Source organism: Ornithodoros turicata, chromosome 10 (assembly GCF_037126465.1).
Source record: "Ornithodoros turicata isolate Travis chromosome 10, ASM3712646v1, whole genome shotgun sequence".
Taxonomy (NCBI): domain Eukaryota; kingdom Metazoa; phylum Arthropoda; class Arachnida; order Ixodida; family Argasidae; genus Ornithodoros; species Ornithodoros turicata.
Genome location: NC_088210.1, coordinates 1,867 through 27,431, shown reverse-complemented (window position 1 = coordinate 27,431; position 25,565 = coordinate 1,867). Strand labels below are relative to the sequence as shown.

At 45.1% G+C, this 25,565-nt stretch overlaps 1 protein-coding gene across 3 annotated transcripts; it reads right to left on the bottom strand.

Moving 5' to 3' along the window:
* Nucleotides 1-278: 278 nt before the first annotated feature.
* On the bottom strand, nt 279-9,435 carry LOC135370146 (uncharacterized). Of its 3 annotated transcripts, none has more exons than XM_064603836.1 (4): nt 7,983-9,435; nt 7,363-7,573; nt 4,172-4,224; nt 279-3,975 (listed from the first exon to the last, which is right to left on the bottom strand). In XM_064603836.1, the coding sequence occupies exon 4, from the start codon at nt 3,819-3,821 to the stop codon at nt 327-329; it is 3,495 nt and encodes a 1,164-aa protein (XP_064459906.1). In that variant the 5' UTR covers nt 3,822-3,975; nt 4,172-4,224; nt 7,363-7,573; nt 7,983-9,435; the 3' UTR covers nt 279-326. The 3 variants fall into 3 exon arrangements, with proteins under 3 accessions (XP_064459906.1, XP_064459905.1, XP_064459904.1); XM_064603835.1 differs by having other exon boundaries at nt 279-4,224; nt 7,983-8,264; nt 8,598-9,435; XM_064603834.1 differs by having other exon boundaries at nt 279-4,224.
* Nucleotides 9,436-25,565: the final 16,130 nt, after the last annotated feature.

Sequence of the window (25,565 nt, the reverse complement as noted above, 5' to 3'; positions counted from 1 at the left end):
AAAAGACTTCAGGGCTATGGATCAGCTACATGTGGCCTCTACTGCCTGTATGTAGGCAGCATGCTCGCTTGTGGATTCTCGCTCCGAGAGTGCACTCAGAGATTTTCGTCAACGAACTTCACGCTGAACGACAAGCTGGTACCCGTCCTTGTACGGAAGCAATTCCCAAGAAAGACAGACAACATGTCATGTTGCAGTGTACTTTGACACAATAAAATTGTATTTATTTCCATGTCGTTACAGGCACAATCTTATATATATATATATATATAAAACAGCATTACAACAACAACAGCCAGGTAGGGCAACATATGCATAAAAACTGTCTACATCTTTCCATTGGATGCGTACCCAAAGGGTAACGTGTGGATACCATCCTCACAAATGAAACGCTTTGTGTCTAGGGGATTTAAAGCTACTTTCGTAACACATACGCTTTTATTTATATTTTCCTTGCGCACAATGAGGTTCTGACAAACTTTGTACACTTCACCAAGCTTAAGAGAGTCTATGTACATTGAATAATGCAACTTCTGGGCTTCACATTGTTTCACCCCCTTAGCACGATTGTATCGTCTTTTACTATGGAGGTCTAGTGCATAGAGCTTTGGTTTCAGGCAACAGAACCCTAGGATGTGGTCGTGGGGCATTTCGTTCTTAAATTTTCCTAGCACCATCTTGTTTTTCGTAGAATACATCGAGTCATCACAAGAATGACCAGATGTATCAAGGTGGGTATCGGCGAGCTCCGCAAGGGCCTTCTCATCGCTCAGCATCACGATATAAGAATCTGTGTCCATATACAAGAGCCTTGTGTCCGGGGCTACCCGAAGCAAGTTGTTATAATAAAAGTCATACATCATGACTTTAGACAGCTCGAGAATAGTGAACCCCAGGTACAGAGGCTGTCGCATACGGACTATCGATTGAGCGAACTGAAACAAGACTACGTTAGAGCTTAGAGCCCTGAATTGTTTGAGGTTCGGTTTACGCAAGAATCTCAACACTTGCTCCTCGGAAGTTGCTAAGCGACAGTCGACGAACTTTCGTACATTCATACATGTTTTCCCATATACGGAGTTAATTAAACTCTTGTACAGGTTACGTTCGAAGGTATTGGTTGCCTGCTTGCGTAGTTCATGATGGAAGTCAACATAGGATCGCAGGAATGGTTTTTGTTTGAACCTGAGCACCCGGTGAATTTTCTCGAGCCGAAGACCCAACTGTAGGTACAACTTTAGACTGCGATAATGAAGAAAATACTTCTTCTTGTCAAGCAGTGTAAGGAGTAATTTCGGTTCTATATCATGCTGTGGGAGGTTAAATTTTTTCATCAGGTCTTTCTGATAATCCGAAAGCAACTCATACGGGACGCTCATTTTTTCGGGCGCGAGCGGTAAATCTTTATGTCGTTCGTGGAGCTCTTGTACGTAGGCCAGGTCTACCTCTAAAAAATAACCAACGTCTGCATAATCTGCAACAAGGGTTACATCTAAACCTGCAACCTCTTCGGGTGACAGCCATTCAAAGTCTCCGAATGGGAGTGGTTCACGCATCACTGTGCCATAGAGTCCATTTATGTCCATGTAATGAATTATGGTCTTTGGTTTTTCGGGATCGTACTGATCTGTCCCTGGGACATTTGCAGTGGCCATTCGCGTTGAACACTGGGTCATACCACCACGCAGGCCCCGTTCAATTAACAGATAGGCATCGGGATCGTGGATTAAATCCAGATTAATCCGGCTCATTTTTAGTGCGCAAGACATGCTTAGTCCCGGGAGTGACACGAAATGAAGTGGTTCAATTTTGTGCGTCTCCAACGCCCATATTCGGAAGTTTTGAAACACGTCTGCCAGAAGCAATGCGTCCGTCAGAAGGTACAAATCCGAGTACTCGCCCAGGCTCTTCAGTTGAAATTTTTCAAACACATTTTGCGCATGGCGGTAATCTTCCTCGCTCACTTCTGATCCGTTCAGTTGGTTAAAGAACTGGTCACGTGATGGCAAACAGGGCTCGTCGTAACGTTCAAAAGAGGTAACGTAGTTATAACAGAAAACCCCTTTACGTACAACCAACCTGAAGTAGTCCTCCTCTGCGAAAAACTGACGCAGACACCTGAAGTTAGATTCACCTTTGTCACATAGATTTTTCGTCAGTGTGTCGAGACTAGCATTGAGGAAGCTTAACGAGTCTATGAAGCGGAACACACCAATGTCTATAGCCTTAAACTTTTGACAACTGGAGGCTATCACTCTGATGTCTGTCTTCCGAAGCAGGTGCAGATGAGCTACTATGAATCCGAGGTCATAATTGGCATTATGTGCAATGATGGGCACTTTCCGTGGTATCCGCAGTTTCAGATTACATCCCTGACACAATGATTGGCGAAATTCTCCACTTACGTGATCATGGTCTCGCACTTTCTGCTTCTTAGTGAATGGTTCTTTACAGATGTTACAGTGAGTGGCTTCAGAATGTTCGAGTTCGTCTCCTGGGGTCATTTGCAAGGGCACAGTCTCGTGCAACATCGCATACAGCTCATCATGCAAATTACGCAATAGTTCCATGAAAACGGAAACGCAGTCTGCACCACGGTAAATATGTTTCTTCAAGACATACGAATCGCACGAGCGTATGACGAGGAGACAGAAGGATGAAGGGATGTGTTCCTCGTAGACATTCCCGCCTCCCGAACACGGTGATAGTACACTCTCAAAGTCGTATACACAGTAGAAGGGAACTTCCGACATCAAATGCTCTCCGGCAAACGACAGTGTCTCACCCTTCTTTGGAAAAATAGTCTTGGACACTTTTTGTTGTTTACACATTAGTAGATGATCGGCGAGTACACCCGGGGTGGTGAAACCCATCGTACACCGTTTGCAGTGAAAATAACCAGGTGGTGTGAACAAAGCATTGAAATTAGTAATGAGTACAAAATGGAAGTCAATCAGCAGTAGGTCGACATGCTTCTTGCACTGGTCGTCAACAACCTTAATCGGGTAAACATATTTTTCATCTTTGTCATAACCGTACACGTTAATGCTCACATCGTTCTGCTTCTCAAACATTTCTACATCTTTCGGGAACACTACAGGAAACGTCTCTGGAAATACATATTGAGACAGGTATGACCTGTAGGATGAAGCTCTGCGTCTGTAAGAACCCTTTGCAGGATGTAGACCGGCAAGTACGCAAAATGCGAAACACATGTTCTGTTCACTATCCTCGTGAAGGTCGACATTCAGAAGACACCGACACTTTTTTTTCAATTCGTTTGGCAATTCAAAGTCGGTACAACCAATGAGCTGTGGTGCGAGACGACCGACATGAAGAATGCAGGCGTGAATTCGAAATAAGAAAAATCCCGACCCTTGCATTTCAAGCTTTTCTAAATTGTTGGTGACTTCAGTGCCTACTTCAATGACAGCACGTTCTACGTCTCGTTCCGACCACAGCGTATGCACACTCGAAGGAATAAATTGAGTGACAAATATGATCTCATCCTCAGGCGTATGTCGACCGAGTTCCGCCTTCAGCAAAACATAAAAGCGTAACGGAAATCCGAAATGTCGAAGTACACCGGCAAGGTAGCGTCCGTTTTCATGAAAGAATGTGCTGACATCCTGCCCGTCGTCGTCTCTGTCATGTAGATGAAGCTCATAGCGGTTGGTATAGTTGCGGAGCGTACAGAGTGTCTCACAAAATGGGATACAGGGTGTTGCAAGGTTATGAACGTTAGCCAGATGAACTTGAAGTCCCAGCGCTGTTGTGTAGTGCTGCCGATCGGCCGGAGGACAAAGGTGGCATGTCACCATTTCTTTTTATTTTTTTACTCGGATTGACCGAACACGATGTCTGGCGAAAGAAGACGTTTCCCCTCTTTTCCAACTCGCTCTTTCTTCTCCATCCAGAGCCCGCTCGTGTTCCTCATGTCTTCGATGTCTTGAGTGCTTAGTTTATGAAACCGAGCTGGAAGGAACACCTTTACGTGCTCGTGATCCTTCATAATTTCTACGTAGACCGCCTCGCCATACCTCGTTTCAATTTTGTTAACATCAACCACATCATACTTGATGTTTTTAGGAATTGTCGCCATTTTTTGAAACTCTCCACATTTCTTTAACTTGTCAAGTTTATGCAAGATCGACGAAGACATGATGCTTACTTGTACACTGATGCAATGATGACGACGATGATCCTTCGGACACGTTGGACCGACTGAAAACAAAAGGAGCACATGTTAGAACACTGCAAAATATTTCATCATTCTGAACACCATACCTCCTCAGAAGGAGGTTCGAGAGTGAAGGAGCTGAGCGTCAGACAGTTCTTATATAAGAAGTTGCCAGCATGGCAACCTTGAGGAGTCTTCTTTTTTTTTACATCGTCAACTCTGCAGTCGAACCTACCTTTGCAGTTTGCTTTTTTTCCCTGCAGTTTGCAAGCACGGACTTGTTTATCTAACGAAACGTATCTTGACCAGACTTCATTCCCTTGCACGAAATGACAGTGATAGCACCTTTTAGGTTCGTGACGCCTGCCTCGGTGTCAATTTCAGGGGCTAGTCAAAGTGGGAAATCCACCTTCGTGGCACGACTAATTAAACACAGAGCTGTCCTCTTTGACAAACCGTTCAAGCAAATATGGTATATCTATCTTTATAAGCAGCCGGTATTCGATACTCTTCCTGAAGTAAATTTCAGTCAAGACATCCCTGCAGATCCGGAGAATTATAGCCACTCATTATTTATATTTGACGACTGTTTAGCCGACCGACAAAGACTCAAAGAAATCTGCAAATTTTATATCGCTGGGTGTCACCACCTGTCAATCACGGCTGTGTTCATCTCGCAATACCTGTTCGTCAACGACCCTTTGTATCGCACAATACAATTCAATAGCACGGCTCTCGTTTTATTTCGTTCACCACGCACTACAGACCAGCTGCGTATGCTGTCCAGGCAGATTTTCGGGCGAAATGATTTGTTGCCCACGATATATAAAGATGCCTGTCAGAAACCATACTCATACTTAGTTATCGACTTGTCTCAACAGAGCAACGATCACTATAAGGTGTGGACCAACATTTTCCCGGATGATCACAGACAGATCGTATACAGGTCATGAAAAGGCTTAACAAACACATTCGTTTCCTTCGTATGATCGCTGAAGCAAAGACAGGGGAAGATCGTTACAACGTGATTCAACATGCCAGCAGGGAACAGCTACGAACAATCAGGGAGATTTGTATGAACCTCTGCAAAGGAAACATCGACGTACCGGCGAAAGTTAAAAAGCAATTGCAGCCTTTTGCAACACCCATTAGGACACTGGCTTCCAGGCAAGACCGTGCAGATGTGAAGAAAATTAAACGGATTCTTCATCAGTCCGGCGGGTTTTTGCAATTTTTGTTGCCCCCCTTGTTAGGTCTCGTTTCAAGTTTAGCGGGCAAAAGCATCGCAAAAGCAATCGGCATTTAAATAATGCAGAAATACGAGCTTGTTCCCTATCGGGAAAGCACTATTCCGTCGATATTGAATAAACAGGAGCCTGATGATATCAAGGCCAAGGAGATCATCCAGTACTTGCACAAGCTATTGCATCCTCCCGCGAACACATTAAGACAGCCTAGTGCAGCAGGTGAGGAGACAAATCATGTGGCATCGACAAGAGAGCAGACACAGATTCAAGCGGACGAGGAGGAAGATGCCATCGTTAATTTTATGAGCAGCGGCTACAAGATGAGAGCAAGCCAATTACTGCGTTTACTAAAACCCGTGCTCGGCTGGAATAGTAAAACGTTTGAGCTCATTGTCAATGGTGAACAAATACCAAATACCAACGTTGTAGACCTTGTTTATTATTTGGTCACAAGAGCGCGAAATGTGTGGCGACCCGCGTATCTCGAGAGGATCCTACCACTATTGGTCAAGCTAAATATACCGACACTTATCGTACATCCATCTCGACTTGAAAAGGAGACTGCAGAGCCATCAGCCGGTAGTCCTACGTTTACACCTGAGACACCTCGTCGACGCATTTCTCCGGTTATCACAAGAGCGGCTAAGAGACTTCGAGAATGGAACCGGTATTGAGCACGTTGGAAACGCAACAGGAACACTGTGGTTACCTTCGGGACGAAAACATTCTGGTGCATTTTCCCGCACGACACAGGAAGAAGGCCCTCGCCATTCTGCAGATGCTAAAGACCGTATTTGCGATAGATGAAGAGGGAAGGATTATCTGTCATTCTCGCGTTGTTCCAAGTAGTTCCGTCATCGAGCTTATAAAATACGAACTGCACAATCGATCGCCCTCTTGGTACAAAGGTGACGTGGCAGCCGTTATAAATGCCTACTTGTCATTCGATGGACTTCGTGTTCGTGGAAGAAAATTGTGCTAATGGCTGCTTACGTGGACGTATACCATCCTGGTGCTCTAGGTGGTGTTCAACGACTCGCACGAGCGATCGGTGAAAAGCCGGCGAAGGTTGCCAAGTTCCTGGAAACCAGTGATGTGTACTCTCTCTTCAGAGAACTTAAGCGACCACGTCAGTTCCGGAAGACCATCGTTTTGGGTGTGAAGGATATATTCCAAATAGATTTGAAAGACCTTCAGAAACTGTCGAGATACAACAAGGGTTTTCGCTATCTTTTGTTTTGTATCGACGCATTTTCTCGTATGCTTGCTGTAGTGCCTGTGCAGAATAAACGAGCAGCGGAAATTATACGTGGACTGAGACTCGCTTTTAGACGTATTGGGACTCCGAGACTGATTCATTCAGACAGAGGTACAGAGTTCACCAATAAGTCAGTCGGAGCATTTTTAAAATCAAAAGGGATATCTCTCTTCCACACTAATTCAAATACGAAAGCAAGTATTGCAGAACGATCTATTCGAAGTCTTATGACGCCACTTTATCGTGCTTTTGAATATCAGGGACATAAATCGTACTTGAAAATTTTACAGCCTCTGGTCAAAGCATATAATCATCGTGTTCATAGAACTCTGTCGGCACGACCTGTGGATGTCAACAAAGAAAATGAGCATTTATTTAGACAAAAGCTCTATCCTACTCCGAGCAAACCCCCAGAGAAGCCACGTTTTCGCGTTGGCCAGCTTGTCAGAATAGCAAAGTCTAGACACCAGTTAGTCAAAAGTTATCTTGGTTCGTTTACGCGTGAAATTTTTGTGGTGAGAGCAGTCAAGATTGGTTACCCGAATACCTATCTCTTACGTGACCAGCAGGAAGAACCTATTGAAGGTCAATTTTATGCAAGCGAATTAACACGTGTGCAGCCTGGAAAGGGCCACCGCATTATAAAAAGACGCGTTCGGAATGGAAAGGTGCAGTACCTGTTGCAACCTTCTGGAAGTCGTAGAAGGACTTGGGTTCCGGAGAACTACCTGCCACCACCGACGACGAAATGACTGGCGATCACTGGTCCGATGTCGAACAGCCAACCAACGCTGGCGATTCCTGGTCCCAATCGGGTGATGATGTGTGCGGCATGCGGGACGTTACCCAGGATCATCAACTCCAAGGAAAATGTCGCCGTCCTCATACCTGTTGGAATGACGTGTTAGAATGCGGTTCATCGAAGTCAACGGACGACACAGTGCTCGTCGCAGCATTTAAGATAACCAGAGACATTTTCCTGTTCCAGTCCCTGCCTCTGAACCTTCCCGCGAAAAAGACTGTGTGGGAGTCTTCAAAAACAATGTATGCCCGGGTGCACAGGAAGTGTGAGCACCTATCCGACCACCCGTTCGACCTGGTCTCCGAATGGGGAAAACAGATGAGCTCAATATTCAGCTATTACGGTGATCGTGACGTCGACGTAATGCAACTGGTGGCCGAAAGTCTATGTATCATGTACTACGCAATGAAGACTGGCTACCATTACCTGGCTGTGTACATAAACGACATGACAATTGACCTGTTGCAAAATAGGTTGTCACCCAAAGACGCTTACCAATAAATATTGAAATCCATGACGAGTTGTCTCATTTTACTGTAGGTCGTCATGGTAAATAGATGTCCGGAGATGTTCTGCTACACCTTGTCCTTTCTGAGTGCTGTTTCCCTGTTCGTTTTCGTAGCTACAACAGAATTTACAAAACCAACACTGAAACAGGGAAAATGCACTACCGTGACTCAGATTGACCATAACATCTACGTCCACCGATGTCCAGCTGCAGTAACTGCCGTACGCCTTTGGCTCAGCAATGGTCATCCGACGAGATACGGAGTAAATCTGTCGCAAAATGATACACGTCAACTATGGCATTGCTTGAAAGAAGCAAATGTCGCGCACAATTATTATAACTTCGAGTGCTCGAAGCTATGTGAAATAAGCTTCGAACCCAGGCAAGTAATAGAACGATGTCCCGGCAATGTGTACAATATTGCAAGACTCATTGGGAATGGAAAGCACAGCGGTTACGGTATCACTCTTTCGAAATCGGCTACCATGTCTCTGCTGTCTCATCTGAGCGAAACAATAAAAAGAATTTAAAACAAATACATGCCCGCATTTCATTTAGCTATAAGATACACTGTAACACAAGAAATGGTTTGAAATACTCACATCACTTGGCTCTTACGTGGCACACTCACTGCTGGAAGCTCGTACGTGGCAGACAGCGTATACCACCAGTCGAAAATTCATCTTGCGAGGGCGATAACGGTTTCTTTTTTGTGTGTGTGTGGTTGGTGTTCCCAAAGAGCGTTTGGAAAAAGCCAGACGGGTGTTTCGCGGTTGTGTTATCATACCAAAAGAAGAAGAAAAAAGAGCGCGTCGGCAAGAGGTATCGCATTTCACATGCTGCTCCTGCGAAAGGAGAAGCTGTCCACGATGCATTCACGTGATCCTTCCTTCCCTTGAAATAAAACAAAAATGAAGGGTCTTATAAGCTAGCTGTCGACGACTGAGACCGATCAGACCTTCATCGACGACGCAACTTTGAAAGGATGTGAGTATACCTCTTGTCTTTATGCCTTTTTTTTTGTTATTTTTATTTCGAAACCATCACAGCTGGTAACCGCAATACGTAGTCATGCAATGCTTCTCGATTCGTTGTATGCTGTTGTCGCAATGCGCAACACAAGTTTGGAAATGTGCGTGTATAGAACACCTCTATTTTATTGTGATTGTTGTCACTGGGTTATTTACTTCCAAACGTCGTACTCCTATGCAAATGCATGACACAGTAACAGAGACATATCGGAAAGTGGAAAACGTTAACCGATTCTTTGATAATGCTGCTTGTTGTTGTTGCGTGACACCTGATCGAGATTTGAGTCATCGTAGACTTTGTCCTGATTGAGAAGAGCATTCACAGGATGTTTCGTTTTCCCTTTGTTTTTGCAGATTGCTTCTGTACAAGGATGAAGTCAAGCAAGACTCTAGTAATTTGTAACATATCTTTCGTTAGTTGAATAAAAGAGTAGTAAAATAATGTGCTGAAATAAAAAAGGAATATATACAGTGTTGTCTGGTCTCTGATGTACATCATTATTTGAGTGTACTTATCAAATGGGGGGAAAAAATCATGCTGTGACGCGGCATTTATTTTTTTGTCAAATGAAACCGTAAGTACAGACGGTCAAAAGCTTGAAACTAGAGGGACATCTGGTAACCATTCAAAAACCTGCGTTGACGTTGTCACAGCGAAACTAGCGTGCTGCGGTTTGAAACCGAAATTACAGTCGGTCAATAGCTTGAAACCAGAGGGCATCTGGCAACACGTAGGAATTCGAAACTGAAACCAGAACTACACGTGGAGCAACCAAGCTTGGCGTCCATTCATTTAAAACCGAAACCGAAACTACAGACGGCCAAAGCTTGAAAACTAGAGGGCGCTTGGTGGGAACCGAAACTACCTGGCGCTCTGACGCGGCAACCAAACCAGGTGACGGACTGACTTCAACCCGATCGGAAAAATACTATTAAATGTCATCAGATGTTATTGCCTGTTATTAAATGTCATTTGTGTGTTATTACATGTCATTTGCGTGTTATTACATGTCATTGCGCGTTATTACATGTCATTGCGTGTTATTAAATGTCATTAAACGTGCATCCAGGTGCCCATCAAACACTATCGACACGTGAGTTCCCATTGTTTACCCGAGTTAACCGTTACCTTATCCTGGCGGCGCATGTTATTGAAACCTGGGAACCCATTGTTCACACTATCGATACATGATTTCCATTGTTTTCTGATATATCTTATCGTGCGTGTGCGTGTCGCATGTAACCTGAGCGGCCCATTGTTATAAGATCTTATATATACCACTACTTACAGCATTAAAAAAAATTCAATGCAACATATTTTAACACTCAGGAGATACACGTGCAAACACGGCAAAACTGCAACACTCGAATTCAGTGCTGGATTTCTCGATTTTTTTTCATGGAAAGTATTCGGTAGAAATGATTAATTTTACCCATGTTGATCATCGTGTACGATGAGCTTCTCAATATAGAAAATAATTAAAATCCAGGAGGTGCTTGGGACCTCCCCTTCTGAGCGGACGTGAAACCGGCTAGCAATTCTTGTTCAGTATAACTTGAGATAATTATGTTCTGGCTAACCTTTTCAGTGACTTCCATGTTTCAACAGTCAAACTTAACTTGCAACGAGTTCCAACTTCTATCTCTGTTCCATATAACCGCTGTTAATTGAATATTTGTGCAGCAAGTAGTACATATGTGGGACTGATGATTGTATACTTTCAATGTAACACTGATTTTTTCATTGCTGGTGAAGTGATTCCATAAAGAACCCATGTAGCTGGTGACTATGATGCAATAAAGAGACAAAAGACTCCAAACTTGACAGCTTTTGAAAAGTTTGGAGGCATCACCGGGTTACTGTCAAATGCTGTGAAAAAGTCCTGTGTTCACCAGTTACATTCTTCTCTCTGCCACCAAGTGTATCGGTTCAGGGATGCGGGCTACTCCCATTGTATGATTTTTTATGGCCTAATGACGCTTGGAAACAAGCTTTTTTTCCGTTCCCTAAAAGGAAAGGATGTTACTGGTCATCGTGTCGTTTCATAAACATTCTAATAACCTGCTTTCAGACATATGTCGGCACAGTTCCCCTAGAAGTCGGCCCAGGACGCACATTTCCCAGGGCGTCAGTCGTGACGTTGCCCACATACGTGAGGCCGACAACGGCAAGCCCTTTCACCACCACCACCACCACCACCTAATAACCTGCCTTTTATTAAGAAGAAATTTGATGTGAACCTTCTATTTAGAAATGACTTTCGTTGACTCGTTGACCCCCTTTGAAAAAGTTAAAACATACAGAACTGTGTATGTGAACTGTCGTTCTAATGTTATATATCAGATACCTATCGAATGTGGTTTTGTTTTATTGGCCAAAGTAAACTTTGCCTAAATGATCGCTTGCGGGACATGCCCTCCAAGTAAAAAATAACGGTTGTTCTTCAAAATTGGTAAAAGACCTACAAGTCTGTAGAGGCTGTAGGCCAAGATGGCATGAAACCTTTGTAGTGTTCAATGAAAGAGGCCTTAACAAAAGGCTTATGAAGGAGACACTCTCCATTATCTCTGCCGGGAACTGTGTCAGCAAGCCTTCCCTGACCTTCCCGATGGTTTTGGAGATGTTCTTACGTTCTCCTCACCCTTCTTTCTGACCCACTTGAACTCCTTATATGTTTGTGCAATTGAGTAAACATTCAGGTGCGTTGGAGACATTCTCTGTGTTGCCGTTTTTGTCCCCGAGCCTCGGGTTTTTAAGTCATGGATCTATCTCACAAGCTCGCTTGCTACCTCTCTATCCTCTCGTTATCTACTTTATCATTGCGGCATCGCATGACCAAGGACTCTGCTATGTTGGAACTACAGTATTGCCAGAGCACGTGTACAGTAGCATTGATCGAACTTAAGAACTTCAGAACTCGACCGGAAGAATCACAGCCAACGACACCAACCCTTCCTCTAAGTTATCTGCTGGAGACATACTCAACAGCCGATTCAGGAGGGCGTCACTCCTTGTTGACGGCAGCATAGTGAATACAACTGCACTACAGGAGCTGTGTAACTCAACTCTAATGTATCATTGCAGCATTGTATGATCAAGAACTCTGCTCTCTTGAGGCCTAGAGTATTACCAGAACACGTGTAGAGTAGCATTGATCGACCATGGGAACTTCAAAACTCGACCGGAAGACTCCAGCCAACGACACCAACCCTTCCTCTAAGTTATGTGCTGGCGACATACGCAACAGCCGATTCAGCAGGGCGTCACTCGTTGTTGACGGCAGCATAGTGAATACAACTGCACTACACGAGCTGTCTAACTCAACTCTAATGTATCATTGCAGCATTGCATGATCAAGAACTCTGCTCTCTTGAGGCCTAGAGTATTACCAGAACACGTGTAGAGTAGCATTGATCGACCATGGGAACTTCAAAACTCGACCGGAAGAACCACAGCCAACGACACCAGCCCTTCCTCTAAGTTATGTGCTGGCGACATACGCAACAGCCGATTCAGCAGGGCGTCACTCGTTGTTGACGGCAGCATAGTGAATACAACTGCACTACACGAGCTGTGTAACTCAACTCTAGTTTATCATTGCAGTATTGCATGATCAAGAACTCTGCTCTCTTGAGGCCTAGAGTATTACCAGAACACGTGTAGAGTAGCATTGATCGACCATGGGAACTTCAAAACTCGACCGGAAGAATCACAGCCAACGACACCAACCCTTCCTTTAAGTTATCTGCTGGAGACATACGCAACAGCCGATTCAGCAGGGCGTCACTCGTTGTTGACGGCAGCATAGTGAATACAACTGCACTACACGAGCTGTGTAACTCAACTCTAGTTTATCATTGCAGTATTGCATGATCAAGAACTCTGCTCTCTTGAGGCCTAGAGTATTACCAGAACACGTGTAGAGTAGCATTGATCGACCATGGGAACTTCAAAACTCCACCGGAAGAATCACAGCCAACGACACCAACCCTTCCTCTAAGTTATCTGCTGGAGAATACGCAACAGCCGATTCAGCAGGGCGTCATTCGTTGTTGACGGCAGCATAGTGAATACAACTGCACTACACGAGCTGTGTAACGCAACTCTACTTTATCATTGCAGCATCTCATGATCAGGAACTCTGCTCTCTTGAGGCCTAGAGTATTGCCAGAACACGTGTAGAGTAGCATTGATCGACCATGGGAACTTCAAAACTCGACCGGAAGAATCACAGCCAAGACACCAACCCTTCCTCTAAGTTATCTGCTGGAGACATACGCAAGAGCCGATTCAGCAGGGCGTCACTCGTTGTTGACGGCAGCATAGTGAATACCACTGCACTACACGAGCTGTGTAACTCAACTCTAGTTTATCATTGCAGCATTGCATGATCACGAACTCTGCTCTCTTGAGGCCTAGAGTATTACCAGAACACGTGTAGAGTAGCATTGATCGACCATGGGAACTTCAAAACTCGACCGGAAGAATCACAGCCAACGACACCAACCCTTCCTCTAACTTATGTGCTGGCGACATACGCAACAGCCGATTCAGCAGGGCGTCACTCGTTGTTGACGGCAGCATAGTGAATACAACTGCACTACACGAGCCGTTTAACTCAACTCTAATTTATCATTGCAGCATCGCATGATCAAGAACTCTGCTATTTTGAGGTCTACAGTATTCCAAAACACGTGTTGAGTCGCATTGATCGACCTTGAGAACATCATAACTCGACGGGAAGAATCACAGCCAGCTACACCAAGCGTTGATCTACATCATCTGCTGGGTATATAAGCAACAGCCGATTCAGCAGGGTGTCACTCGTTGTTGACGGCTCCACAGTGAATACAACTGCACTGCACGAGCTGTGCAACTCAACTCTACTTTATCATTGCAGCATCTCATGATCAGGAACTCTGCTCTCTTGAGGCCTAGAGTATTACCAGAACACGTGTAGAGTAGCATTGATCGACCATGGGAACTTCAAAACTCGACCGGAAGAATCACAGCCAACGACACCAACCCTTCCTCTAAGTTATCTGCTGGAGACATACGCAACAGCCGATTCAGCAGGGCGTCACTCGTTGTTGACGGCAGCATAGTGAATACAACTGCACTACACGAGCTGTGTATCACAACTCTAGTTTATCATTGCAGTATTGCATGATCAAGAACTCTGCTCTCTTGAGGCCTAGAGTACTACCAGAACACGTGTAGAGTAGCATTGATCGACCATGGGAACTTCAAAACTCGTCCGGGAGAATCACAGCCAACGACACCAACCCTTCCTCTAAGTTATGTGCTGGCGACATACGCAACAGCCGATTCAGCAGGGCGTCACTCGTTGTTGACGGCAGCATAGTGAATACAACTGCACTACACGAGCTGTGTAACTCAACTCTAGTTTATCATTGCAGTATTGCATGATCAAGAACTCTGCTCTCTTGAGGCCTAGAGTATTACCAGAACACGTGTAGAGTAGCATTGATCGACCATCGGAACTTCAAAACTCGACCGGAAGAATCACAGCCAACGACACCAACCCTTCCTCTAAGTTATCTGCTGGAGACATACGCAACAGCCGATTCAGCAGGGCGTCACTCGTTGTTGACGGCAGCATTGTGAATACAACTGCACTACACGAGCTGTGTAACTCAACTCTAGTTCATCATTGCAGCATTGCGTGATCAAGAACTCTGCTCTCTTAAGGCCTAGAGTATTACCAGAACACGTGTAGAGTAGCATTGATCGACCATGGGAACTTCAAAATTCGACCGGAAGAATCACAGCCAACGACACCAACCCTTCCTCTAAGTTATCTGCTGGAGACATACGCAACAGCCGATTCAGCAGGGCGTCACTCGTTGTTGACGGCAGCATAGTGAATACCACTGCACTACACGAGCTGTGTAACTCAACTCTAGTTTATCATTGCAGCATTGCATGATCAAGAACTCTGCTCTCTTGAGGCCTAGAGTACTACCAGAACACGTGTAGAGTAGCATTGATCGACCATGGGAACTTCAAAATTCGACCGGAAGAATCACAGCCAACGACACCAACCCTTCCTCTAAGTTATCTACTGGAGACAGCAACAGCAGATTCAGCAGGGCGTCACTCGCTGTTGACGGCAGCATAGTGAATACAACTGCACTACACGAGCTGTGTAACTCAACTCTAATTTATCATTGCAGCATTGCATGATCAAGAACTCTGCTCTCTTGAGGCCTAGAGTGTTGCCAGAACACGTGTAGAGTAGCATTGATCGACCATCGCAACTTCAAAACTCGACCGGAAGAATCACAGCCAACGACACCAACCCTTCCTCTAAGTTATCTGCTGGAGACATACGCAACAGCCGATTCAGCAGGGCGTCACTCGTTGTTGACGGCAGCATAGTGAATACAACTGCACTACACGAGCTGTGTAACTCAACTCTAATTTATCATTGCAGCATTGCATGATCAAGAACTCTGCTCTCTTGAGGCCTAGAGTGTTGCCAGAACACGTGTAGAGTAGCATTGATCGACCATGGGAACTTCAAAACTCGACCGGAAGAATCACAGCCAATGACACCAACCCTTCCTCTAAGTTATCTGCTGGAGACAGCAACAGCAGATTCAGCAGGGCGTCACTCCTTGTTGACGGCAGCGTAGTGAATACAACTGCACTACAGGAGCTGTGTAACTCAACTCTAATGTATCATTGCAGCATTGTATGATCAAGAACTCTGCTCTCTTGAGGCCTAGAGTATTACCAGAACACGTGTAGAGTAGCATTGATCGACCATGGGAACTTCAAAACTCGACCGGAAGAATCACAGCCAACGACACCAACCCTTCCTCTAAGTTATGTGCTGGCGACATACGCAACATCCGATTCAGCAGGGCGTCACTCGTTGTTGACGGCAGCATTGTGAATACAACTGCACTACACGAGCTGTGTAACTCAACTCTAATGTATCATTGCAGCATTGCATGATCAAGAACTCTGCTCTCTTGAGGCCTAGAGTATTACCAGAACACGTGTAGAGTAGCATTGATCGACCATGGGAACTTCAAAACTCGTCCGGAAGAATCACAGCCAACGACACCAACCCTTCCTCTAAGTTATGAGCTGGCGACATACGGAACAGCCGATTCAGCAGGGCGTCACTCGTTGTTGACGGCAGCATAGTGAATACAACTGCACTACACGAGCTGTGTAACCCAACTCTAGTTTATCATTGCAGCATTGCATGATCAAGAACTCTGCTCTCTTGAGGCCTAGAGTGTTGCCAGAACACGTGTAGAGTAGCATTGATCGACCATGGGAACTTCAAAACTCGACCGGAAGAATCACAGCCAACGCACCAACCCTTCCTCTAAGTTATCTACTGGAGACAGCAACAGCAGATTCAGCAGGGCGTCACTCGCTGTTGACGGCAGCATAGTGAATACAACTGCACTACACGAGCTGTGTAACTCAACTCTAATTTATCATTGCAGCATTACAGACAGCAGACAGCGTATACCACCAGTCGAAAATTCATCTTCCGAGGGCGATAACGGTTTCTTTTTTGTGTGTGTGTGGTTGGTGTTCCCAAAGAGCGTTTGGAAAAAGCCAGACGGGTGTTTCGCGGTTGTGTTATCATACCAAAAGAAGAAGAAAAAAGAGCGCGTCGGCAAGAGGTATCGCATTTCACATGCTGCTCCTGCGAAAGGAGAAGCTGTCCACGATGCATTCACGTGATCCTTCCTTCCCTTGAAATAAAACAAAAATGAAGGGTCTTATAAGCTAGCTGTCGACGACTGAGACCGATCAGACCTTCATCGACGACGCAACTTTGAAAGGATGTGAGTATACCTGTTGTCTTTATGCCTTTTTTTTTGTTATTTTTATTTCGAAACCATCACAGCTGGTAACCGCAATACGTAGTCATGCAATGCTTCTCGATTCGTTGTATGCTGTTGTCGCAATGCGCAACACAAGTTTGGAAATGTGCGTGTATAGAACACCTCTATTTTATTGTGATTGTTGTCACTGGGTTATTTACTTCCAAACGTCGTACTCCTATGCAAATGCATGACACAGTAACAGAGACATATCGGAAAGTGGAAAACGTTAACCGATTCTTTGATAATGCTGCTTGTTGTTGTTGCGTGACACCTGATCGAGATTTGAGTCATCGTAGACTTTGTCCTGATTGAGAAGAGCATTCACAGGATGTTTCGTTTTCCTTTTGTTTTTGCAGATTGCTTCTGTACAAGGATGAAGTCAAGCAAGACTCTAGTAATTTGTAACATATCTTTCGTTAGTTGAATAAAAGAGTAGTAAAATAATGTGCTGAAATAAAAAAGGAATATATACAGTGTTGTCTGGTCTCTGATGTACATCATTATTTGAGTGTACTTATCAAATGGGGGGAAAAAATCATGCTGTGACGCGGCATTTATTTTTTTTGTCAAATGAAACCGTAAGTACAGACGGTCAAAAGCTTGAAACTAGAGGGACATCTGGTAACCATTCAAAAACCTGCGTTGACGTTGTCACAGCGAAACTAGCGTGCTGCGGTTTGAAACCGAAATTACAGTCGGTCAATAGCTTGAAACCAGAGGGCATCTGGCAACACGTAGGAATTCGAAACTGAAACCAGAACTACACGTGGAGCAACCAAGCTTGGCGTCCATTCATTTAAAACCGAAACCGAAACTACAGACGGCCAAAGCTTGAAAACTAGAGGGCGCTTGGTGGGAACCGAAACTACCTGGCGCTCTGACGCGGCAACCAAACCAGGTGACGGACTGACTTCAACCCGATCGGAAAAATACTATTAAATGTCATCAGATGTTATTGCCTGTTATTAAATGTCATTTGTGTGTTATTACATGTCATTTGCGTGTTATTACATGTCATTGCGCGTTATTACATGTCATTGCGTGTTATTAAATGTCATTAAACGTGCATCCAGGTGCCCATCAAACACTATCGACACGTGAGTTCCCATTGTTTACCCGAGTTAACCGTTACCTTATCCTGGCGGCGCATGTTATTGAAACCTGGGAACCCATTGTTCACACTATCGATACATGATTTCCATTGTTTTCTGATATATCTTATCGTGCGTGTGCGTGTCGCATGTAACCTGAGCGGCCCATTGTTATAAGATCTTATATATACCACTACTTACAGCATTAAAAAAAATTCAATGCAACATATTTTAACACTCAGGAGATACACGTGCAAACACGGCAAAACTGCAACACTCGAATTCAGTGCTGGATTTCTCGATTTTTTTTCATGGAAAGTATTCGGTAGAAATGATTAATTTTACCCATGTTGATCATCGTGTACGATGAGCTTCTCAATATAGAAAATAATTAAAATCCAGGAGGTGCTTGGGACCTCCCCTTCTGAGCGGACGTGAAACCGGCTAGCAATTCTTGTTCAGTATAACTTGAGATAATTATGTTCTGGCTAACCTTTTCAGTGACTTCCATGTTTCAACAGTCAAACTTAACTTGCAACGAGTTCCAACTTCTATCTCTGTTCCATATAACCGCTGTTAATTGAATATTTGTGCAGCAAGTAGTACATATGTGGGACTGATGATTGTATACTTTCAATGTAACACTGATTTTTTCATTGCTGGTGAAGTGATTCCATAAAGAACCCATGTAGCTGGTGACTATGATGCAATAAAGAGACAAAAGACTCCAAACTTGACAGCTTTTGAAAAGTTTGGAGGCATCACCGGGTTACTGTCAAATGCTGTGAAAAAGTCCTGTGTTCACCAGTTACATTCTTCTCTCTGCCACCAAGTGTATCGGTTCAGGGATGCGGGCTACTCCCATTGTATGATTTTTTATGGCCTAATGACGCTTGGAAACAAGCTTTTTTTCCGTTCCCTAAAAGGAAAGGATGTTACTGGTCATCGTGTCGTTTCATAAACATTCTAATAACCTGCTTTCAGACATATGTCGGCACAGTTCCCCTAGAAGTCGGCCCAGGACGCACATTTCCCAGGGCGTCAGTCGTGACGTTGCCCACATACGTGAGGCCGACAACGGCAAGCCCTTTCACCACCACCACCACCACCACCTAATAACCTGCCTTTTATTAAGAAGAAATTTGATGTGAACCTTCTATTTAGAAATGACTTTCGTTGACTCGTTGACCCCCTTTGAAAAAGTTAAAACATACAGAACTGTGTATGTGAACTGTCGTTCTAATGTTATATATCAGATACCTATCGAATGTGGTTTTGTTTTATTGGCCAAAGTAAACTTTGCCTAAATGATCGCTTGCGGGACATGCCCTCCAAGTAAAAAATAACGGTTGTTCTTCAAAATTGGTAAAACACCTACAAGTCTGTAGAGGCTGTAGGCCAAGATGGCATGAAACCTTTGTAGTGTTCAATGAAAGAGGCCTTAACAAAAGGCTTATGAAGGAGACACTCTCCATTATCTCTGCCGGGAACTGTGTCAGCAAGCCTTCCCTGACCTTCCCGATGGTTTTGGAGATGTTCTTACGTTCTCCTCACCCTTCTTTCTGACCCACTTGAACTCCTTATATGTTTGTGCAATTGAGTAAACATTCAGGTGCGTTGGAGACATTCTCTGTGTTGCCGTTTTTGTCCCCGAGCCTCGGGTTTTTAAGTCATGGATCTATCTCACAAGCTCGCTTGCTACCTCTCTATCCTCTCGTTATCTACTTTATCATTGCGGCATCGCATGACCAAGGACTCTGCTATGTTGGAACTACAGTATTGCCAGAGCACGTGTACAGTAGCATTGATCGAACTTAAGAACTTCAGAACTCGACCGGAAGAATCACAGCCAACGACACCAACCCTTCCTCTAAGTTATCTGCTGGAGACATACTCAACAGCCGATTCAGGAGGGCGTCACTCCTTGTTGACGGCAGCATAGTGAATACAACTGCACTACAGGAGCTGTGTAACTCAACTCTAATGTATCATTGCAGCATTGTATGATCAAGAACTCTGCTCTCTTGAGGCCTAGAGTATTACCAGAACACGTGTAGAGTAGCATTGATCGACCATGGGAACTTCAAAACTCGACCGGAAGACTCCAGCCAACGACACCAACCCTTCCTCTAAGTTATGTGCTGGCGACATACGCAACAGCCGATTCAGCAGGGCGTCACTCGTTGTTGACGGCAGCATAGTGAATACAACTGCACTACACGAGCTGTCTAACTCAACTCTAATGTATCATTGCAGCATTGCATGATCAAGAACTCTGCTCTCTTGAGGCCTAGAGTATTACCAGAACACGTGTAGAGTAGCATTGATCGACCATGGGAACTTCAAAACTCGACCGGAAGAACCACAGCCAACGACACCAGCCCTTCCTCTAAGTTATGTGCTGGCGACATACGCAACAGCCGATTCAGCAGGGCGTCACTCGTTGTTGACGGCAGCATAGTGAATACAACTGCACTACACGAGCTGTGTAACTCAACTCTAGTTTATCATTGCAGTATTGCATGATCAAGAACTCTGCTCTCTTGAGGCCTAGAGTATTACCAGAACACGTGTAGAGTAGCATTGATCGACCATGGGAACTTCAAAACTCGACCGGAAGAACCACAGCCAACGACACCAACCCTTCCTTTAAGTTATCTGCTGGAGACATACGCAACAGCCGATTCAGCAGGGCGTCACTCGTTGTTGACGGCAGCATAGTGAATACAACTGCACTACACGAGCTGTGTAACTCAACTCTAGTTTATCATTGCAGTATTGCATGATCAAGAACTCTGCTCTCTTGAGGCCTAGAGTATTACCAGAACACGTGTAGAGTAGCATTGATCGACCATGGGAACTTCAAAACTCCACCGGAAGAGTCACAGCCAACGACACCAACCCTTCCTCTAAGTTATCTGCTGGAGAATACGCAACAGCCGATTCAGCAGGGCGTCATTCGTTGTTGACGGCAGCATAGTGAATACAACTGCACTACACGAGCTGTGTAACTCAACTCTACTTTATCATTGCAGCATCTCATGATCAGGAACTCTGCTCTCTTGAGGCCTAGAGTATTGCCAGAACACGTGTAGAGTAGCATTGATCGACCATGGGAACTTCAAAACTCGACCGGAAGAATCACAGCCAAGACACCAACCCTTCCTCTAAGTTATCTGCTGGAGACATACGCAAGAGCCGATTCAGCAGGGCGTCACTCGTTGTTGACGGCAGCATAGTGAATACCACTGCACTACACGAGCTGTGTAACTCAACTCTAGTTTATCATTGCAGCATTGCATGATCACGAACTCTGCTCTCTTGAGGCCTAGAGTATTACCAGAACACGTGTAGAGTAGCATTGATCGACCATGCGAACTTCAAAACTCGACCGGAAGAATCACAGCCAACGACACCAACCCTTCCTCTAACTTATGTGCTGGCGACATACGCAACAGCCGATTCAGCAGGGCGTCACTCGTTGTTGACGGCAGCATAGTGAATACAACTGCACTACACGAGCTGTTTAACTCAACTCTAATTTATCATTGCAGCATCGCATGATCAAGAACTCTGCTATTTTGAGGTCTACAGTATTCCAAAACACGTGTTGAGTCGCATTGATCGACCTTGAGAACATCATAACTCGACGGGAAGAATCACAGCCAGCTACACCAAGCGTTGATCTACATCATCTGCTGGGTATATAAGCAACAGCCGATTCAGCAGGGTGTCACTCGTTGTTGACGGCTCCACAGTGAATACAACTGCACTGCACGAGCTGTGCAACTCAACTCTACTTTATCATTGCAGCATCTCATGATCAGGAACTCTGCTCTCTTGAGGCCTAGAGTATTACCAGAACACGTGTAGAGTAGCATTGATCGACCATGGGAACTTCAAAACTCGACCGGAAGAATCACAGCCAACGACACCAACCCTTCCTCTAAGTTATCTGCTGGAGACATACGCAACAGCCGATTAAGCAGGGCGTCACTCGTTGTTGACGGCAGCATAGTGAATACAACTACACTACACGAGCTGTGTATCACAACTCTAGTTTATCATTGCAGTATTGCATGATCAAGAACTCTGCTCTCTTGAGGCCTAGAGTACTACCAGAACACGTGTAGAGTAGCATTGATCGACCATGGGAACTTCAAAACTCGTCCGGGAGAATCACAGCCAACGACACCAACCCTTCCTCTAAGTTATGTGCTGGCGACATACGCAACAGCCGATTCAGCAGGGCGTCACTCGTTGTTGACGGCAGCATAGTGAATACAACTGCACTACACGAGCTGTGTAACTCAACTCTAGTTTATCATTGCAGTATTGCATGATCAAGAACTCTGCTCTCTTGAGGCCTAGAGTATTACCAGAACACGTGTAGAGTAGCATTGATCGACCATGGGAACTTCAAAACTCGACCGGAAGAATCACAGCCAACGACACCAACCCTTCCTCTAAGTTATCTGCTGGAGACATACGCAGCAGCCGATTCAGCAGGGCGTCACTCGTTGTTGACGGCAGCATAGTGAATACAACTGCACTACAGGAGCTGTGTAACTCAACTCTAATGTATCATTGCAGCATTGTATGATCAAGAACTCTGCTCTCTTGAGGCCTAGAGTATTACCAGAACACGTGTAGAGTAGCATTGATCGACCATGGGAACTTCAAAACTCGACCGGAAGACTCCAGCCAACGACACCAACCCTTCCTCTAAGTTATGTGCTGGCGACATACGCAACAGCCGATTCAGCAGGGCGTCACTCGTTGTTGACGGCAGCATAGTGAATACAACTGCACTACACGAGCTGTCTAACTCAACTCTAATGTATCATTGCAGCATTGCATGATCAAGAACTCTGCTCTCTTGAGGCCTAGAGTATTACCAGAACACGTGTAGAGTAGCATTGATCGACCATGGGAACTTCAAAACTCGACCGGAAGAACCACAGCCAACGACACCAGCCCTTCCTCTAAGTTATGTGCTGGCGACATACGCAACAGCCGATTCAGCAGGGCGTCACTCGTTGTTGACGGCAGCATAGTGAATACAACTGCACTACACGAGCTGTGTAACTCAACTCTAGTTTATCATTGCAGTATTGCATGATCAAGAACTCTGCTCTCTTGAGGCCTAGAGTATTACCAGAACACGTGTAGAGTAGCATTGATCGACCATGGGAACTTCAAAACTCGACCGGAAGAACCACAGCCAACGACACCAACCCTTCCTTTAAGTTATCTGCTGGAGACATACGCAACAGCCGATTCAGCAGGGCGTCACTCGTTGTTGACGGCAGCATAGTGAATACAACTGCACTACACGAGCTGTGTAACTCAACTCTAGTTTATCATTGCAGTATTGCATGATCAAGAACTCTGCTCTCTTGAGGCCTAGAGTATTACCAGAACACGTGTAGAGTAGCATTGATCGACCATGGGAACTTCAAAACTCCACCGGAAGAATCACAGCCAACGACACCAACCCTTCCTCTAAGTTATCTGCTGGAGAATACGCAACAGCCGATTCAGCAGGGCGTCATTCGTTGTTGACGGCAGCATAGTGAATACAACTGCACTACACGAGCTGTGTAACTCAACTCTACTTTATCATTGCAGCATCTCATGATCAGGAACTCTGCTCTCTTGAGGCCTAGAGTATTGCCAGAACACGTGTAGAGTAGCATTGATCGACCATGGGAACTTCAAAACTCGACCGGAAGAATCACAGCCAAGACACCAACCCTTCCTCTAAGTTATCTGCTGGAGACATACGCAAGAGCCGATTCAGCAGGGCGTCACTCGTTGTTGACGGCAGCATAGTGAATACCACTGCACTACACGAGCTGTGTAACTCAACTCTAGTTTATCATTGCAGCATTGCATGATCACGAACTCTGCTCTCTTGAGGCCTAGAGTATTACCAGAACACGTGTAGAGTAGCATTGATCGACCATGCGAACTTCAAAACTCGACCGGAAGAATCACAGCCAACGACACCAACCCTTCCTCTAACTTATGTGCTGGCGACATACGCAACAGCCGATTCAGCAGGGCGTCACTCGTTGTTGACGGCAGCATAGTGAATACAACTGCACTACACGAGCTGTTTAACTCAACTCTAATTTATCATTGCAGCATCGCATGATCAAGAACTCTGCTATTTTGAGGTCTACAGTATTCCAAAACACGTGTTGAGTCGCATTGATCGACCTTGAGAACATCATAACTCGACGGGAAGAATCACAGCCAGCTACACCAAGCGTTGATCTACATCATCTGCTGGGTATATAAGCAACAGCCGATTCAGCAGGGTGTCACTCGTTGTTGACGGCTCCACAGTGAATACAACTGCACTGCACGAGCTGTGCAACTCAACTCTACTTTATCATTGCAGCATCTCATGATCAGGAACTCTGCTCTCTTGAGGCCTAGAGTATTACCAGAACACGTGTAGAGTAGCATTGATCGACCATGGGAACTTCAAAACTCGACCGGAAGAATCACAGCCAACGACACCAACCCTTCCTCTAAGTTATCTGCTGGAGACATACGCAACAGCCGATTAAGCAGGGCGTCACTCGTTGTTGACGGCAGCATAGTGAATACAACTACACTACACGAGCTGTGTATCACAACTCTAGTTTATCATTGCAGTATTGCATGATCAAGAACTCTGCTCTCTTGAGGCCTAGAGTACTACCAGAACACGTGTAGAGTAGCATTGATCGACCATGGGAACTTCAAAACTCGTCCGGGAGAATCACAGCCAACGACACCAACCCTTCCTCTAAGTTATGTGCTGGCGACATACGCAACAGCCGATTCAGCAGGGCGTCACTCGTTGTTGACGGCAGCATAGTGAATACAACTGCACTACACGAGCTGTGTAACTCAACTCTAGTTTATCATTGCAGTATTGCATGATCAAGAACTCTGCTCTCTTGAGGCCTAGAGTATTACCAGAACACGTGTAGAGTAGCATTGATCGACCATGGGAACTTCAAAACTCGACCGGAAGAATCACAGCCAACGACACCAACCCTTCCTCTAAGTTATCTGCTGGAGACATACGCAGCAGCCGATTCAGCAGGGCGTCACTCGTTGTTGACGGCAGCATAGTGAATACAACTGCACTACACGAGCTGTGTAACTCAACTCTAATTTATCATTGCAGCATTGCATGATCAAGAACTCTGCTCCCTTGAGGTCTAGAGTATTACCAGAACACGTGTAGAGTAGCATTGATCAACCATGGGAACTTCAAAACTCGACCGGAAGAATCACAGCCAATGACACCAACCCTTCCTCTAAGTTATCTGCTGGAGACATACGCAACAGCCGATTCAGCAGGGCGTCACTCGTTGTTGACGGCAGCATAGTGAGTACAACTGCACTACACGAGCTGTGTAACTCAACTCTAGTTTATCATTGCAGCATTGCATGATCAAGAACCCTGCTCTCTTGAGGCCTAGAGTATTACCACAACACGTGTAGAGTAGCATTGATCGACCATGGGAACTTCAAAACTCGACCGGAAGAATCACAGCCAACG

Coding starts and splice junctions, on each gene's coding strand:
- LOC135370146 (XM_064603834.1), bottom strand. CDS start 3,821: ATGGTGACATGCCACCTTTGTCCTCCGGCCGATCGGCAGCACTACACA.